Genomic DNA, 17,138 nt, shown 5'->3' with positions numbered 1-17,138 from the left:
GAGGAAACTGAAGAAGGCGGGGCTTGTCATTAACAATTACTCAGGCTTCCAGATATGGATGACACTAATCTCATTAATGTGTGTGGTCTGGTTGCCGCTGTTGATAATCCCTTTTCCTGTATTAAACCAAACAAAAGTGTCCCTGTTGCACTGATCTACTTAGTTAGGAATGACAAAATATGAAATGTGTTTGGAGTGAAAAATATCTAATTGTCAGTTTCATGTCCACTTTAGCATCATTAAAAGAGGTCATTATTTTATCCTGTAAACTTTACCAAACAAATGGCCTCCCAAATGCACACTTACTTATTAATACATGACATTGTTGAATACTTTAGAATGTTGTAACTGACCGATCAAAATTATTCAAATTTAGCGTTGCTATGAGCAAAGTTCTAATCATAGACTTAGGAAGACAACATCTTCCAGTGAGAAGTCCAGTGAATTTAACAGAAAGAAATAGGCACAGAAGAAGCAGGAGTGGTTAAACAGACAAAGAGCTGAACGACGGAGAACTCGACAAAAATTAAGACGGACATTAAATAACGTTAATGGAACACATAAAAGGTGTTGCAGGCATTTTTAATGCATTTTAAAGTGATTTTCAACAAAGATCTAGAGTTATTGCAGACAAAAGTAAATTATAAAGTAAATTGAAGTCTGGGATGTAATATGCACCTACCCAGTGAAATTGCGGCCAATGTAAAATTACCTCATCGGTCATAGAATCAGAAAATTTCTACCTCTCCTTCTTGCAACACTGTTTTCAGTCCCATGTTTAACCATAGATTACAAACTAAACACTGCAGAGAGTGAGCAGCCATGAAACATCAATATCTTTTTCCATTTCAACTTTAACGAGCTTTCTTGAAATAAGCCTTCTTGAAATACTTTCATGGGAAAATCACTTAATTTGTGTTTCATTTACAACAAAGTGCAACTTTTTTCCACTCTAAATCATTTTAATATGATCATCCATTCATTGCTACCCAATTTTGCAGGACTTATAGCAGTAGATGATTATTTACAAGCCCCATTTGGGTTGTGCAGCTTGTAAATAACAAAGTATACTTAATTTTAAACATTACCAACTTCTCTGCTGTCTTTCTTCACAGGAGGCCATCAATCTGCTTGAACCCATGACCAATGACCCAGTAAATTACGTGAGACAGGGCGCCCTCATTGCCTCTGCTCTCATCATGATCCAACAGACCGAAGTCACCTGTCCCAAGGTAAGATCCAAATGTTTTTGTTTTGCTTTTTTGTGATTGATAGCCTCACAGTTATCATTTATGAAGTGGGCCATAAAAGCCTGGTTCAAAGTTTTGGTATAGAGACCTCTTTAATAGGTCTAGGAGAAAGCTGAGACATTTTCCAGACCAGAGTTATTGCTGAGTAAAGAGTAGGGATGCACCAATACCAACGTCAGATATAGAGCCATACTGTCACAAATAGGGCATTAGTGACAATGGGGCCGAACTATTCAATTAAACTTCAGATCAGTAATTTTAAATTTGGATGTATTACTTTCATTTTGTTTGACAACATTAGGAAAGCAATGTCTGTCAAGCCTAATGTTGCCTTACACTTAAAATTATGATTCAAGTCACTTCCAAACAATAAGGCGTTATTATTTAAACGCTGGCATTGGCTGGGTGGATGTCAGGTATTGGTATCAGGGCAGAAGAGGAGGAGGAGGAGAAAGAGGAAGACTTGACCAAAAGCAGAAAACTTCAGAACTGTAAGGACAAAGAGAAAGAAATCTGTGTCATGGAAGACTGTAAAGTGTCTAGTTCAGGCATAACAGCACGCACTCACCCTTGGAGCACCTCATACTTTGTCATAGACAGTTAAGATTTGCCAGACACATTTTCAAAGACTCCTCATCTGCACAGCAACAGTCCTTCAAGCTCAAGGCGGTATGCCGGATTGTGAAAGAGGCAGGGTTTTTTTTTTTTCAAACAGTGGAATGTCAGAAGGAACTACATCCATGACTGTTTATTTCAGAGTCCCTCTCTTTGTAATTTTCAGCTCTGCCTCACAGTTGTAGACAGAAGTCTCAGGCCTCTAGTTTGAAGGGCAGTAAATTGGCCCAAATTGGCTGCTAACTACCCAGCACATTGTTTACTCAAAGTTTGACTGCGGTTATCGAGATATGCTGTTAGTGCCGGGACTCCCACAGGTACTACACCATCATCATGGGCGTGGCACCGTTGATGTAGCTTTGTTATGAATATTGTGCTGACAGAGTGGAAGTTTGAATGTGGTTGACACCCACTGTAATAGAATTTGTCAAATGTATACCTTCCCCTTAATCTGGAGAGCCTCGAACAAGGAGTCACAGACTTGTAAAAAAAAAACGAAAATGTAACCACCCTCTCCATCTGTGGAAAACATCCCAATGTCACAATGAAAAGTTAGGTTTACTGAAAGTGTTGCATAGTGTTCCCCAGAGTCAAGGTTAGGTTAGTTTTTGTTGAGATTGAGATGTTTCTACTTTGCAGAAATCTTCTCTCGAAGCATTACAAGTGTTTCACAAGTACTAAACTCTAATATGGCATTGCAATATTTTTGTTCAGATAGAAATCACTTGGTGTAAATTAATGTCAAATAGCATTTTAAAGTTCACATTTTGACTAGACTCAAACTTATTGTATTCTCAATTTTAAATAAATTGACCTGTTTTGAATCAAAAGTATCATAACAGAAATACACTTTTTTTGGTTCTCTGTTGGTGTCACTACATCAAGTATGTGATTTACAATAAAATGTCTCCCTTCACTATTTTAGGTGAACCAGTTCAGGCAGCTTTATGCAAAAGTGATCAACGACAAGCACGATGATGTTATGGCCAAGTTCGGAGCCATCCTGGCCCAGGGAATCCTTGATGCAGGTTAGTTGATACATATATACTCTTTATAAAGGCTGGTAGTTGGAAATGTAGTCTGTTAACTGCAAAGAAACCAGCTTGATCTCATCAGCAGGCAATGAGTATATTAATGTCTGTCACTAAGCAAAACTTCAAACGAGTATTAAGTCCCACCTGCTTCTGTGCACTCTCCCCTCGGTGATACAAAAAGACCCGGATTCTTAATTATACTGTAAAACCAGTGCACAGCTCTAACTGTAATGTGCCTTTGTGGTTTTGTGTGTGTCGTAATTTGAGTTCTTTAAGGCTCAAGCAAACGCAGAGTAACCCTCTTTGGCTGACCACCCGTGCACTGTGTCTCTGGAACAGATCATGCTAAGGTGCATTAGTGCCTGGCGTTCCTACCTCAGCTCCGCTCTGCTCTCGGCCATATGGCCTGTTGGTCTCCCCCTGGTGATTACTGTTTGTTCGATGGTCTCTGTGTTTGTGTGTCTGTGAGGGTGTTTGTGGACTCAAGCATGCAGCATGTGTTTGTGTGTGTGAGGTCCTAGAGGGCTGCACATCATCACATGGAGAGCTGCACACTTGCACACAAGCAGAGCACACCCATATTCACACGTAAACACAAACCCGCAATGCAGGCAGGAGCAGAAATCCATTTTCTAGCACTAACTTAAAACCCCGTGTGCTAAGCCAGAAAGAAACCAGCTCTGTTTACACACTGCTGTCTAAATACACTATCAGGTGTTGCAACTTACACAAAGTCAAGCATTTCTCAAGTATTTGCACTGTTACTTATAAGGCCAAGTGCAGTGTATGTGTTTTTGAGATGTTGTGACTTATGAATGTTTATCAGTCGTGAAATTGCCTCTTGATTAACTCCGCCCCTCCTGCTGCAACACGATTTCATGGTTATTTTGTTTTGAGGAGATTAGCCATCTTGATGACAGACAGGACCTCAATCATCATATATCAAATCAGGCACATTAACAGTAATAAAGTCAGTAAACATGCCATGATGACCCTGCGTGAGACCATCCAGACAAAACCCTGACCACGGTTTCATTTTTCATACAGCAGACACACTCCCCACTCTCCCTCCTGCTCCTCATGCCAAACTCCAGCTCTCAGTGCTTAACCCATGTTTTCAGTGCAGTTCAGAGTGTAGCTTTCAGTTTAAACACATCCATGCTGGAACACACCACTCCTGTTTAAGTGTCAGACACGCTCAAGCTTGTGTGGTGTGAATGTTTTAGTATTCTGGTTCTTCTAGGGGGTTAGGCGTTTTTGAGGTGCATGAGTAATTGTATTTAATTTGACGGGCGGAAGCGATTAGAGCTCAGTTTCATGATCACTGGTGCTCATTACCCAGGAAATGTCAGTCGCTTTTGCTCATTCTCTCACCCTTACATGTTCAGGCCCCATTTACAGACCCTCATTAATTGATCCCATAAAGTCAGACATAAGTCAGACATATCTGCTTACATTTTTACCGGACACCATGCTGGAGGCCAGTTCTCAGTTAACTAGGTTTTAGTATTGTTTCTTCAGAAACAGTCCATTATTTAGCTTTATTAATTGGTTTCTCTCTCATTCATGTAACAAAGTGTGCCTCATCTTTGTGTTTTTAGTTGGCTTTTTTTTTTCTTTTCTTCAAAGGGACACAGCAAGCCAGTTGATTATTTATGTTGTCATATAACACCTTTGAGGAATTACTCTTGTCTGCATGCCTCCCTCACCAACTCCTTGGAATGAAAATTGGCCCACCAAACTAAGAGTTGGCAAAAACAGCGGGTGGGAGGTTGGTTGGAGGGGGGGGCGACCCGCTAGTCAAGTGCTCTCAACCTCTTCTCAAGTTTTTAAGAGACTCTTAAGCACCAAGTTGTGGTGCAGCAAGCGGACCTTGTGATTCATTCTGGCCAGCGTTCAATCTTCAGGACTGGAATGGTTTCAACACTGGTTCAGATGTCAAGATAAGGCACCATTTTTTATATGGCCTCAGTTAAGACTGGGCCCAAACTAAAACAGCAGATGATTTAACTGGTATTGTCTGGACAGATCATGTTTTTGGGTGGAAGGTCTACTCCCTAGAAACCTACCCTTTTTAAAGGAAAGTTTTTCTTTCCATCCCTATAGAAATGACATCCTGGTTGGGGCCTATCCTCTCTTCCTCCCCCTCCCCAGTCTTCCTTTCTGCAGTCCCTCCCTACTGTTTGTCCCAGAAAGGCCAAGGGCAGTCTTTTAGTCTTTGGTATTGCTCATGGGAGCACCCTTGACCCCTGGTCATCACCTTTACTATTACTTGTTTTGGTCAGCTCCACAGACGAACTGAAATTGACCCAAGATTCCTTTTTTAATTATTTTTTTTAAGAAAACACTTTTACCATTAGTGGCAAACCCTTAACCTTGAAGGGATAGTTTTTTTTTAAAGTTGGGTTGTATGAGTTACTTATCAATATTCAGTGTATTACCTACAGTTGATGGCGGTCGGCACGCCCCCCAGTTTGGCAAAGCAGGCAAAAGTACCGCACGGTAGCTAAGTTATGCACTGCTGTGGATGGGTGAAGCAGCAATTTGTATAATTATAAACAACAATTATAAATAATTGTAATAAACTGACTATGAATAAGTACCTCATACAACCCCACTCCAAAAATATCTGAACTATCCCTTTGATATAATCTCTAAGTACTTCAACACAGCTGGGAAAGACATTTGTTGTTGTGGGGACAGCTGACACACCTCTTGTGGTGATCGATTTTTAATCTCCTGCGTAGCTCACATCTATGGATAATGAATGGCATTTATTTATTTAATTTTCAAATGCAGGATGTTTAAGACAATGCATTCTTGGGTTTAATTGGCTCACCGGTTTGTCCCCGTCATATAAATCTTTGCCGTTGGATCAACAGATCAGACAGATTGAAGCCAACAGACGACCTCCTCAGGGTGGTGACCATCCTGATCTGTACCCTCATTAACCTTCATCTTTGATCCTTGTGCCAAGTTAGCATTGGGTCTGTTTAACAATCAGTGATCAGTATGAACCATTTTTAATGATTACATTCCTTTTTATTGTTCAAAGAGTAGTTAGTTGCCCTCCAAGTTTGCACCTTCAAAAGCTTCCATGCTGACAACTGCTGTAATTATGTTTTATGACTTTAGGACTATATCTGTACTACCGTCCCATTGTCATGAACAAGATATCTCAGGACCACCTTGAGGGGATTTCTTCAAATCTTGGCTCAAGAATGAACTGATTAGATTGTATTGTCAAAGGTCTTGCTCACTGTGAAATTATGTTTTCAAATTGTGCTGTAAAGTAGTGATGAAACATTAGATTTATTATTGTTATACTTAATTTATATAACATTTGTTTTTTACTGATTTGTCATTTGGTGAATTATTTATATCACGTTGCTCTGTGCCATAATACTGAAACCCACTGTATCATCTATGCCCTCTGTTCAGGTGGACGTAATGTGACCATCTCTCTGCAGTCCAGGACGGGTCACACTCACATGCCTTCATTGGTCGGCCTGCTGGTCTTCACCCAGTTCTGGTTCTGGTTCCCCCTCTCCCACTTCTTGTCATTGGCCTTCACACCAACTGCTATTATTGGCCTCAACAAGGACCTGAAGGTACGAAAGTGGCTAGATAAGTTGTGATTGGTAGGTCAGAAGGAGTGTCTGTGTGTGTGTGTGTTGGTTACTTTTAAGCTGACTTTTTTTTCCTCCACAGGTTTAAAAGCATTAATAAAAATAAAAGATTCAAGGAACATCAAGAAAAAAAATGACATAACATGTAAATACAGTGGCTTGCAAAAGTATTCATACCCCTTGGATGTTTCACCCTTTTGTTGCTTTTACACATGAAATCATGGTCGATATAATTTGGCCTTTTTAAAAAGAATTTGCAAAAAAACCCTCTTTAATATCAAAGTGAAAACAGATTTTTACAAAATAGTATAAATGAATTAAAAATCTATAAGTTAAAATAAATGATTGCATAAGTATTCATACCCTTTAAAGTAACTGACCTAATTCAACAAAGTTCCAGCTAGTTGATGCAGCAGAGTCACAGTTAGTGAAATGGAGATCACCTGAGTGCAGTTGATGTGTGTCAAGTGATCGTAGTATAAAAAAACGTATGCCTGGGAGGTCCAGTCTCTGATACATCACTATTCCTGCTACAATAGTACCATGAATACAAAAGAACACTTCTAGTAACTCAGAGAAAAGATCATTGAAAAGTAGGAGTCAGGAGATGACTACAAAAAAAAATTAAACTCACTGGACATCACAAAGAGTTCAGTTAAACCATCATTAAGAAATGGAAGCAGTATGGCAGTATGGTTTAAATCTGCCTAGAGCTGGCCGTCCTCGCAATCTGAGTGACCTGACAAGAAGAAGACTGGAGAGGGAAGTCACCAAGACACCTTGGACCACTCTGCGGGAGTTATAAGCTTCGGTGGCTCAGATAGGAGAGACTGCACATACAGCAACTGTTGCCCTGGTTCTTCACCAGCCGGAGCTGTACGGAAGAGAAAACAAGCTCATGAAATCTCACCTGGAATTCACCCAAATGCATGTGGGAGACTCCAGGGTCAACTGGAAGAAGGTTCTACTGTCTGATGAGACAAAAACTGACCTTTTTGGCGATCAGACTAGACACTATGTTTGGCGAACACCAACCACTGCACATCACCACAAACGCACCATCTCCAGCGTGAAGCATGGTGGTGGCAGCATCATGCTCTTGGGACACTTCTTAGCAGCAGGCCCTGGAAGCGTTCGGGTTAGGGTCTTCTTTTTGTCAGGTCACTCAGATTGTGAGGACGGCCAGCTCTAGGCAGATTTAAACAAGTGCCATACTGCTTCCATTTCTTAATGATGGTTTAACTGAACTCTTTGTGATGTCCAGTGAGTTTAATTTTTTTTTTGTAGTCATCTCCTGACTTCTACTGTTCAATGATCTTTTCTCTGAGTTACTAGAAGTGTTCTTTTGTATTCATGGTACTATTGTAGCAGGAATAGTGATGTATCAGAGACTGGACCTCCCAGGCATATGTTTTTTTATACTACGATCACTTGACACACATCAACTGCACTCAGGTGATCTCCATTTCACTAACTGTGACTCTGCTGCATCAACTAGCTGGAACTTTGTTGAATTAGGTCAGTTACTTTAAAGGGTATGAATACTTATGCAATCATTTATTTTAACTTATAGATTTTTAATTCATTTATACTATTTTGTAAAAATCTGTTTTCACTTTGATATTAAAGAGGGTTTTTTTGCAAATTCTTTTTAAAAAGGCCAAATTATATCTACCATGATTTCATGTGTAAAAGCAACAAAAGGGTGAAACATCCAAGGGGTATGAATACTTTTGCAAGCCACTGTAGTTAGCATCCTATGATATAAAATATTCCATGACAAGCCACTACATCATTCATTATTTTTTTTATTAACACCAAAGTGCATATACCCATTTCCAGGTATTGGTGATTAAAGAATTATATTGTTAATTTTTTTTGTACAAACTTTTTTTCGTTAATGTTAAAATATAATTGACATGGGTTAAAAAAAAAAGTATGGCTGTTGAATGTGTATTTGGCACTGCGTTTGGTTTGAAAATATTTAGCTTCTTGCCTTGGTAACACCTGTCACTAGCAGTCCATAACAGTCCATATCCATAACAAAGCCCCCCTGATTGTCAGCCTGTTCTCGCACTCTGATGCCAAGGGATCACTGTAACATATTGGGGTCTTAAACGGACATTACATGGGCATTATCTCTTCATTGCTACCCTGATAAACAGCACCTGACATCAGGGACACACTTCTATATATTGTGCATCTCCGGTTTTATCAAGACACTGGAGAATGTACTTGGTGTAAAGCCCCTAATAATACACCAGCGATTAAGAGCAAAGGGGAGGTGGGGACAACAATGTTTAGCAGACTTGTGCTGCACCCTGCCAAGGTTTCGTCAGCACCTGTTAAACTACGCAGCATGAGTCTTTAACATACTTCTACTCTTGCTATTGGACAAAGAACATCCTTGTCATTTACTGCTTGTTGTTTTCAGGCAACAAACTTTCAGGTTAGCTTAAAGAGAATACAGGAGAGGTAATTTCTCTGCCTCCCAGCTTCTCCATACTTCAGCGAAACGGCTAAATTATGTGTTGATAACAAAGAAGAACTCTCCCCCTGGTCACATTTTGTGCTGCTCTGTTGGAGCATAGGGACTGTTTAATCATTAAGTTTCACAACACCGTTATAATCTGAAGGCTCACATTAAACAGAAAGCACCTGGTGCTGCTGGAGATCTTCTTTTATGTTTGTCTAGGTAAAGTTGACAGAGCACTTTTTCATTTTAACAAAAGGTTAAGCTTACAGCTAATGGGCAAGGGAGGATGTTGTGGTAAGAGCTTCTTCTTTTGACTGACCAGATCAATGTAACTTTAAAACCTAGCTACACTAAACTACTAGTGAAAGCACATTCTGTCTTTCACTGGGCGGGCAGTAGAAATTAAAATCAACACATCAACGTTGAATATGACATTTGAGGCGACATGAAGCTGCCAAATATTAGAAAAGGTTTTGATGTGACATTTTCTCTCGCAAAAAAACGAAAAGACCCGCCGTCTATCACCGTTTGTCTTGTGCTCCTTGTCCTCAATTAACTATTAACTAGTTCACTATTCAGGCTCATCCTGTCTTCCTATATCAGACTGCACTTGTGCCCCTTGTCCCTTTGCTCCACTACCATCTGTAATAAAACATGTTCCGAGATTATTATTTTTTTGCATATCCTGAGATAAATGTTTACTACTGTACTTTTTATTTATTTTTTTAAAACCTAATCTTTTTAACAAAGAAGACTTGATAAGTTTAAAATGTAAGTGAAACAGATGTTTGCAAGGAGATACTGTTTCAGTATTTAACAAGCAGGTCTTTCTGGCTCTCTGAAAGTTCATTCTTAATGTTGGGAAGCAGCTAGTTGACAAAACCGTCTCAGGTCAATCACAAGCTAGGTGTAAGTCAGTAGGATTCATCCTCTTGAAACCATGAATGTGTGGCCCAAAGTGAAGTTTCTCAACAACTATTGGATAGATTTAGAAGAAAATTTGTACACAACTGGATAGACTGACATCCTCCGCTGCTCGCCTGGCTAAAAATCGCCACACAACAATGCAATATGAGTTTATTTTGTTTCACTTTTATAAGAGCTTGGTTTCCTCTAATGTGGCTCCGATCACAGTGAGGTAAAATGACTAAGCATCCTCTTTTCTCTTCCTGTTCAGATGCCCAAGGTGCAGTACCGCTCCAACTGTAAGCCCTCCACCTTCGCCTACCCCCCAGCTCTGGAGGTTCCCAAAGAGAAGGAGAAGGAGAAGGTGAGAACTTCGGCGCCACGACAGATCAGCTTGTTTTGCATTCCTTTTTCTGAAATTATTAGTTGAGGAAAGCTGACCTTGCCTCATATTGATTTGTGAATAATTTTGAATCCTCCCTGTCAGACTCCTCATTTTCCTGCCCCTTCTATTTATTATTTCAGCATCTCTGGCCTATTTTTCTGAGTTGCTTCATTTCACAATCCTAGATGCTTTTGGAGAACTTAATGAAAGACCAAGCAGCGTTTATTTTGTGGTTGACTAGTTTTGTTCATTTTATAAGCCATGTTTGTAGAAGGTCTGAGTGTCTATGGTATTGTCTTACATTGTGGAAATGTTTCCGCTCTCCCTCTGTGCATGGCAGGTATCCACCGCCGTTCTCTCCATCACAGCCAAAGCCAAGAAGAAGGAGAAGGAAAAGAAGGAAAAGGAGGAGGAGAAGATGGAAGTGGTGAGTGGAAATGCACAGCCCTCGAAAAACCCTCTCCTTCCTCATTAATAATAATATTTATTTCCTTGTTTATTTTCACTCCTTTCATTTTGAAAAGAGTCAAGACTCACAAAAACATGTCTACATTGCAATGTCATTATTTATTTTGAATACATAAACAAAATCAAATCAGTTATGAATAGGAAGTTTTATCTACTGTAACAGACAGATCTATCCTAAATTACCCCCATTTTGTGGGTGGTCTGCCTAAATTCAAACAAACTATTTAGAGCCTTGCTATGTATTTGAAGTGAAGAATTTAAGGATTTAATACATTGCTGGACGACCAGACTGCGTTGGACAAGTGAGTTGCCATATAAGATGCAGGTGCATAGTCTGCAGTTGTGGTGGGAAATCACAGTAATTCACAACACAATTTAATCACGATACATTGCCCACAATAACCATGCTATCATGATACTGCAACATTGTGATACTTGATATATTGCAAGACGATAATGTAAAATACGTTACAATATCCAAAAAGACAAAATACCCCTAAAAAGCAAATTCACAGAATATGACAGACATGAAACGATGTACAACAAAGTCCTAGTCTTGCATAAAGTGCCCCACAAACACAAATTGACTGCACCTTGTCCATGTCTGCGTGTGCAGTCTTTTCAATACAAAATGGCCTTAAACTGTCAAAATGCCGAACTGCCAGAAGGCAGAACAGATGTGCGGTTTAAATTATTTAATGAAGGGTACAACTCATTTGATAAGCGCCACCACAATGAGTCATGAAGTCGTGACTCTGGTGAGCCAAATTCCACTTGGAGCACCTGCATGTTTTAATTCAAAATATCAATAAGCATGCCAGTGATGTATTGCATTAGGAAGTAATACAAAATATTCCTGTTTCTGTATTTTGTCCCAACCCTACTCTGCTGGTCATTATACCTGGATATTTTTTACAACAGAACATTCTTTTAAGTAGACCACATTGCAGTGCAGCCACAGCTTGTGTTCTGTTAGTGGTGCTTTTAGTTTAAGCGTTACATACCACATGTGTCAGTCCAATACCTGCTGGTATGCAGTTAAAATCGCAAATATCCGGATACTTAATGGGTTATCTGAAGCAGATCCATGCACTCAGTTATGCAGTCTTGCTCTTTGATACTGCACACACATACAGCTACCTTTTATTTCTTTTCTCAAAGTCAGTCTTAATCTTTTCACTCACCCACACCCAGCGTTCACAGACCGACTCTGTCAGTTGGGAGCCAGTATAACTTTCATTGGGATTTTGTCTGGGCGTTAGCTGCGTGTTTGATCCGCTCTGCCACGCTACATCTCAGCTCTGGTGCTGAGAGACGAGCTTGGAAATGTCCGGCCTCCTCACATCTCGGGTTTTTGATTTTTTTTTTTTTGGCTTAACTTGAAGAGAAGGTGCTTGAAGGGGAGGTATCCACACATACCAGGGTCATACAGTTCAAAATGTATTGGTTTAGATCATCTATTTTTCATTAAAAGCTTTACTGTGATCTTTTTTCTTTTTTTTTTAAATCCATACAAACTATGTCAACAATGAAATGAGTTGAGTAGAATAAGTAGGAAGAACATGGAAATGGCAGGCAAAGTAAAAGGGTATTGAAATATACACTTCATTATGTGATGAACCTGTAGAGCTAAAATAATAAATTAATCGATTGGCAGATTATTTGTCAACATTTTTGATGATCAAAGTATCATTTTAGTCATATTTGTAATTGAAACATGACCCGTTTTTTGAGCTTTTCTTTGATGGGTATTTTTGAGTATAATCTGACCTATTATACACAATCAGTTATCAAGACAATTAACAACATATTGAGTATTGTGGCATCCCTAAAATATACTGTATTCTTATTTTGAAATGGGCAGACCAAATTTGCGTGTGTACAAATAATGGTCGGCTGAGGATACAAATATTCAAGTAAAATCATCAAATGAGAAACAGATTGCCGGTGGTGATTATAAAAGCCTAAACAGGCCTGCTGAAACACAGATTTCATCAGTTAAGTATTTGTGACTGTATCTACATTTCACACCTAAAGCCTCCCATTACAAACTGACTCAGAGGAGAGAAGACACCCTTAGTGTTTCACATCTGCAGGAGATGATGTCGTTTGGTCTTGAAATACAAAACTTTGTTGTTGTTTTTTATTGCATGCTCTCTTGGCACTTTCTGTCCTTCAGTGTCTTGTTTATGGGTCTCCAGTGTCTCCCTGATAGCCTAACAAATCACTGGCCATCAAGGACGCCAGAGTAGGAAAGGTCTGAAACACAACAGAAAGAAGGAAAACCAGAATTTATTGCTCATAACTCCTCCAAACTGTCAAATAACTAGCAAAATAGATTCTGGTGGTGGTGTGATTATGGTTTGTTTATGGTGTGTATCTTATAAGAATCACCACGTAACAATGAGATTTTTGAGGAAGAAATCGCCACAGAAACTGGAGCATGTGTAGACCAAATGTGATGCAACTGTTTACTGCCATGTCTAACGCAATAAAGAAACTTCCCAAAGATAATGATATTTAAAAATGTAAAAGTACCTCAGAAGGGACGATGAACTCATCACTGTGGTCCTGCTGTAAATGTTGACAGGTTTCCTTACTAAATGGCAGGCCAGTAGGCCTTCACCCAGTGATCACCCCAGTCCTGTAAAAAGGAAGTACTGTTTAAATGTGTGGCTCTAGAAATAACAGACTTTATCTATGGATATTCTTTCATGCATAAAAGACAAAGAGAGGTAAATATAAATATAAGACAACAGCAGATTGTGCGGGGCCACAGACAGTATAAGGACATTAAGAAAAGTAATCACAGTAGTTCTGATGCAGAAAATGCTGCTTCTGTGTCACAGGAGGTCCAGGAGGGGGAGAAGGAGAAGGAAAAGGAGAAAGAGAAGGAGAAGGAAAAGGAAAAGAAGGACGAGGAGAAGGAGAAAGAAAAGAAGAAAGAGGCAGAGCCAAACTTCCAGCTCCTGGAGAATCCAGCCAGAGTGATGCCGGCTCAGCTCAAAGTCCTCAACATGCCCGAGACCTGCCGCTACCAGCCCTTCAAACCGGTAAGACACTTCTGTCTGTCCGTCTGTCTCAATGTGTGCGTCTCAGTTCTTAAAATTATACAAGAGGATTTCACAAAAAGTTTTATCAAGAATTCTACAAAGGGAACATTCCAAACAACGAACCCCACCAGAGTTTACTGAGGAGTGAGCGGCAATCCACCTTCCTAATTGGTCTCAGTTCAGTTCATTTCACAGCTTTCATATACCAGACTAAACAAACCAAACCAAACAGTCAAGTTTGGTATTCTGTCCTTCACCTTTTTGGTATTTTGGAGCCAGAAGGGATCATATTTAGAAGAGAGTAGAGCTGGGTAAGTTAAAACGGGATTCAACCCCACTGTGGCAGGTACCGGTAAGATGGCAAAGTTAATGATGGCACGAGCAAGATAACTTGGTTAGCAAGGTGCATCTGTAACATTAATTATATCAATTGGGATGCTATTTTTGCCTGGTGAAAAACAGGCCTAAAACAAAATGTATTTCTGTAAAAAATAAACATTGGACTCCTTTTATCTTTTCGTAATAATAAACACAAGACATTTTAGGTGACCAATATGTTATGATAATAATGATACTTAATGTAAAAGAAGCTCAGAGGATTTTTTTCCCTTTCAAATAAATCATTGAGCCTCTTGGTTGATTTTGGGCCACTGTCAAACATCTCCGAGTCCAGAAACTCCTCTGTCTTAAGGCCTATAAACCAGTGGACCGCAGTCCTGCTGTAAATGTTGACAGTGTTCCTCAGTAAATGGCAGGAGGACGTGCGGTGACCCAATGAGCACTCACCCCCATCCTGTAAAGAGGAAGTACTGTTTGATTTTGTGTCTAGCGAGCTAAGCTGCGAGTATTACATTGTACAACGTCTCGTGTCAAGTGCCAAAATGGTGTCTTTGCTTGTCTAAAGTTTCGTAATGCTGCCTTCCTTTTAAGGGTTTGTTTTTACATCCAAAGATCAGTTTAGGAAGTGAAGAGGTTTTATAGACTTATCTTAAAATCTGGTCAGCATCTGGAGGTTTATTAAATCCCTATTGTGTGGATCAAGTTACATTATTATGAAGTTTCCTGTCTTTGATTCTTCTTAGGAGCTCAATGATGCTCTTGTTAATTCCAAAAATGAAAAACCAAATCCACACATATTTGTGATTTTTACTTTAGAATAAATAAACCCTTCCAAATCCTGTATTTGTGGGGCTTTACATGTTACACTTTCCTAAATACATTTGTGCTTAATTATTTTATCACAAAACTCTTTACTAATTACTAACTAAAGTACACAGTGTTCAGAAATTACAGTGTTAATTCATTCACTCATTTCTGCCCCAGAGCCCCATGTGGGTTAATCTGGCCCTGGAAATAAGAGCACTTATTCTGTCTCTTTACCTTTTTACTGTGCTGCATCAGCTACTTCCCGCTCAGTCCTTGTAGTTAAATCAGACTGTGGCACTCTGTAAATCATGACTTCAGTTTCTGTCCAGCTATTACATAAGCATCAAGTACGAGATGTAAACAAATAGTGTACTGTAAACATTTGTACTTAAAACATAAATTTACTGCATGAGCCATCGCTGTCACTCAACCCATTTGTTTCCTGTCTGTCCCCAGCTCCATACTGGCGGGATCATCATCATGAAGGACACCAGTGAGGAGGAGGAGGAGCTGGTGGAGCCCGTCTCAGCTCACGGCCCCAAAATCGAGGAGGAAGAGCAGGAACCAGAGCCACCCGAGCCCTTCGAATACATTGACGAGTAGAACTGCTCTCACAGCAAAGGCATGCATTCCTAAACCTTGTTATTCATTCATAACTTAAGCAAGTGTCTGGTGATGTTCCACACACCGGCCTGCTATTAAACTCCTCAGCGTGCCTGCAGCATCTTTTAATGATTATTAATAGGGGTGCACCGATTACAGTTTTCTGGCCAATCACCGATTTTTAAAAAGCCTGGCCTGCCGATTCCGATTTTGGCCGATACTAATTTTTTTATAACTCACAGCATACACTTTCAATGTTTAAATCTTATTTTATTGAAAAACAATAACACAGCAGTAGTTTTCTTTAACAAATAAAAAAAATCACAATGTCTGAGGTAGTTAATAATATATTGAACTTAAAAATAAATAGCAAAAATTTACAGGACAAACTAACAAAAGAACTGCAACCATAAATAGTGTCCTGAGTTTTTTGTTTCAAATATTCGAATAGTCATTAAATCATAAAAAAACGAATAGTTCATATCTGGAAGGAAAAAAAATTGTATTACTGGTTCCTTCCGCACGGGGCAGCGCATCATTTGATGATGCAGTGTGGCGGGCTAGATGCCAAGCTGTAGAAGAAGAAACAAACAGAGGAGAGGTTGTTTTCCACGGCGGGACAAGTTAGCCCCCAGAGGGATTTAGAGACTCTGGAGGTGACGTATGGTTTTCACTGTCACTAACTGTGCACAAGGTCAGCAGCTGAAAGCAGCATGGTTAATTATGCGAAGTCTCCGCTAATCATAGACATAGTGATTGTGAATTAACCGGCTTCGCTAACTGTGCACAGTGTCCAGTTGTAAACAAACAGAGATGGCTAAGTGAACACCTCCTGCAGCAGCAGCAGCACATACACACTGTCCTGCTACAGAGCTAACTGTAGCTAACTGCAGCTAACGGCCAGAGGCCGGCTCGTTAAGAAGAGCCTGGGAGCACTGCTTCGCCAGTGGGGCGTTAATATCAAGGTAGATAAGATCGGTTTGACGTAAACGAATTGGCGGATCTCTGATCCCACAAAATTAAGGAAATCGGTGCCGATGGATCGGCGCACCCCTAATTATTAAATCACCAGCTGCTCGTAGTATGAAAGCACAGTTAAGGTTACCAATAATACAGTGTGTGAAACCTCTGGCATTAACACACTCCCACACAGCTGTCAGGCCGTTTTTTTAATTGGAAGTAAAGTTTTGTGATAACACACAATGCACCTCCATGCCGTTGTTTCCAAGCCTAACCCAGTTTCACCCGTCACTGACGGAGGAATGTAAACAGCACTGCCATCTCCAAACACCAGCTCAGAGGGCAAACCTTCTCACTGTACTGGCCAATGAAGCTGGATGCTTAATGACTCCTGGCTGCTTGTCGTGTTTGTGTTGGATCGGCTGCGGCCTGCCTCCCATGTAGGAGCTTGCTGTTGCGTGTGATGAGAGCGATGAGGTGTCAATGACCAAATTAGGGCCTCTGTGCATACTATGTCATCTCTTAATGAGGTTCAAGTGCTTTGTGACGGAGTAAACACCGCTGGGATCATTGTTGAGCTGACTTCAAGCAGAGGTGTTTGTCAAAGACAGCA

The 17,138-nt window shown here is 40.0% G+C and overlaps 1 protein-coding gene across 1 annotated transcript in view; it reads left to right on the top strand.

The window, feature by feature from the left end:
• The window catches only part of psmd1 (proteasome 26S subunit, non-ATPase 1), a 42,483-nt gene that overhangs the window by 23,629 nt on the left and 1,716 nt on the right, over positions 1–17,138 (top strand). Inside the window, exons 18-24 of the mRNA XM_059341435.1 lie at positions 1,116–1,232; positions 2,791–2,893; positions 6,341–6,510; positions 10,182–10,274; positions 10,636–10,722; positions 13,613–13,816; positions 15,419–15,584. Coding sequence (XP_059197418.1) covers positions 1,116–1,232; positions 2,791–2,893; positions 6,341–6,510; positions 10,182–10,274; positions 10,636–10,722; positions 13,613–13,816; positions 15,419–15,565 — 921 coding nt within the window. The 3' untranslated portion in view covers positions 15,566–15,584. The remainder of the gene's footprint in view (positions 1–1,115; positions 1,233–2,790; positions 2,894–6,340; positions 6,511–10,181; positions 10,275–10,635; positions 10,723–13,612; positions 13,817–15,418; positions 15,585–17,138) is intronic.

The sequence above is a fragment of the Centropristis striata genome, chromosome 9 (assembly GCF_030273125.1).
Source record: "Centropristis striata isolate RG_2023a ecotype Rhode Island chromosome 9, C.striata_1.0, whole genome shotgun sequence".
NCBI lineage: Eukaryota > Metazoa > Chordata > Actinopteri > Perciformes > Serranidae > Centropristis > Centropristis striata.
The sequence above is the reverse complement of the archived record's forward strand: the minus strand, read 5'-3'. Positions and strand labels throughout refer to the sequence as shown.